This window comes from Gloeophyllum trabeum (genome assembly GCF_000344685.1).
Source record: "Gloeophyllum trabeum ATCC 11539 unplaced genomic scaffold GLOTRscaffold_00324, whole genome shotgun sequence".
NCBI lineage: Eukaryota > Fungi > Basidiomycota > Agaricomycetes > Gloeophyllales > Gloeophyllaceae > Gloeophyllum > Gloeophyllum trabeum.
Window position 1 is genome coordinate 1 of NW_006920732.1, and position 2,435 is coordinate 2,435.

The window sequence follows — 2,435 nt, forward strand, 5'->3', positions numbered from 1 at the left end:
CAATCGCCCAACACGAACGAATTCAGAACGTCAATGCATGACTGGCTACATTCGCATCAATGGTATATTGGCCCATACATTGTTTGATTCGGGCAGCACGCTTGACTGCATTAGCCCGGACTTCGCGCGTATTGCGAATATCACATGTTTTGAGCTGAATAACCCCACATCCCTTCAGCTTGGCACTGTGGGTAGTCGCTCAAAGGTCAACTATGGTGCTCATTTGAAGCTATCGATTGGCGGTCATTCCATTGATCACTATTTTGACGTGGCTAATATGGACCGCTATGATATTGTAATCGGCACACCGTTCTTGCGCGTAAGCCAAACGATTATGAACTTCAAGGATAATACGTTGTCGGTATTCGGGAAGATCATTCCCTCACCTCCAAAGGGGGAGGGACAGGTGCATACGAATCGTATAAAGAGCAGGAAGCCTGCCAAGACGGATCAATCCCATAAACCAGAATGAATCCCTGGCGCGGCGACGGTCACGCCGCGGCCAAAACGGCGAGTAACTATTGAGGAAGTGCCAGATGAGGAATTCACAAGGCCTCGTCAGTACTCATCTGGACCATTACTGGAATTAGTTGAGGATAACTTAAATCAACCAAAGACTAATGATTCGTTATACGGTAATCAACCTGGTATCGGTAATACTAAAGGACCTATCGATGACAAATCTCAGCCTAAGGACCCTCCTACACCAGACACAGAGACTCAGACAACTCGACGTAGGGTCCCAGTCAAGCAATCCAGCGAACGGATGGGCGACGTGAATCAGAAAATACCATCGTTGGGCATGGATTTCGCGCCTACACTTCACTCATCATACGATGGTCCTCGAGACAAGTACGGCAATGAAGACCCGTTTGGAATTAACGAGTCAATATTGGACACATTCGGGGAATGTATTCGGCATGCTCATGAGCATGGTGATTTCACTGAAGAAGACATTCCACGACTTAGAGAAGAATGGTTGGAGCGGTGTAAAGATCTAATGGGAGATATTCCATTGAGACTACCCCCATTGCAGCCTATCAATCACCATATCCCTCTCAAGGATGATAATGCTCAATATAATTATCATCTGCCTCGTTGTCCAGAGTCGATGCGACCGTTGCTTTTAGCCAAGATCGAACGGTATAAATCTGCGAACTGGTGGAAAGATGTAACAGTCAGCCAAGCTGCTCCTCTCCTATGCATCCCAAAGAAAGATGGTCATTTGAGGACAGTGGTGGATTGCAGACAGCGTAACGACAACACGCTGCACGACGTAACACCATTCCCAGACCAAGATCAGATTCGTATGGACGTTGCGAAGGCAAAATTCCGCTCGAAAATTGACATGTCGGACACTTACGAACAAATCCGAGTCGAGCCAAAGGACGTATGGAAAACGGCATTCGCCACTATCTACGGTACTTTTCTCAGCTACGTCATGCAGCAAGGCGATACAAACGCGCCGGCTACATTTCAACGACTTATGACGTTCATATTCCGTGAATTCATTGGAGTGTTTGTACATGTCTATCTGGATGATATCTTCGTATTCTCGGATTCTATTGAGGATCATGAAAAACACTTAGGGATGGTATTCGATCGTCTCAGGCAGTATCAATTGTATTTGAGTAAAACCAAGTGCAACCTCTATTCGAAGCGAATGGACTGCCTAGGTCATGTAATTGATGATCGTGGACTTCATGTGGACTCAGACAAGATGGCGCGCATTCGTGAATGGAGAACGCCTCGTAACTTCAATGAAGTACAGCGGTTCCTAGGCCTTGTGCAGTACCTCGCACACTTTATGCCTGATGTGACAGCCTATACTGGGCCGCTTGCAAGCATGTGTCAAGATAACCGCTCATTTTCTTGGCAACCAATGCATGATAAATGTTTCGAATCGATCAAAGCAATGGCTTGCAAGGCCCCGATCCTTAAACCTATCGACGTTAAAGTCAATGAGCCTATATGGGTTATCTGTGACGCATCGGTATCAGGCGTTGGAGCCGTATACGGTCAGGGACCGGATTGGCGGACGTGTCGCCCTGCTGGATTTATGTCAAAGAAGTTCACTTCGGCACAACAGGCATATCGGACATTCGAACATGAGACCATTGCTATATTGGAAGCTCTATTGAAATGGGAAGACAAATTGATTGGTCGCCCTATAACCATAGTGACTGATCACAAAGCCCTTGAATTCTTCAAGTCTCAGAAGCGACTATCTCATCGACAGACTAGATGGATGGAGTACTTAAGTCGATTCGACTACACTATCCATTATGTTAAGGGCAAATCAAACAAAGTGGCTGACTGCTTTTCGCGTTACTACGAAAGCGATAATGTCGATGATTTGCAACCTGAGGATGAATATGTCGCTGCAGACAGGCGTCTTGATCCAAATGGAGAAGATTTGCCTCCCATTCGGCTTG

At 46.4% G+C, this 2,435-nt stretch overlaps 1 protein-coding gene across 1 annotated transcript; it reads left to right on the forward strand.

The window, feature by feature from the left end:
* Nucleotides 1–79: 79 nt before the first annotated feature.
* On the forward strand, nt 80–376 carry GLOTRDRAFT_14475 (uncharacterized protein; the record flags this gene model as incomplete). The annotated part of the gene is made up of 1 exon (XM_007873560.1): nt 80–376. A coding segment is annotated over one exon (297 nt), but the record flags the coding sequence as incomplete, so codon positions are not given.
* Between the last annotated feature and the right edge of the window lie 2,059 nt (nt 377–2,435).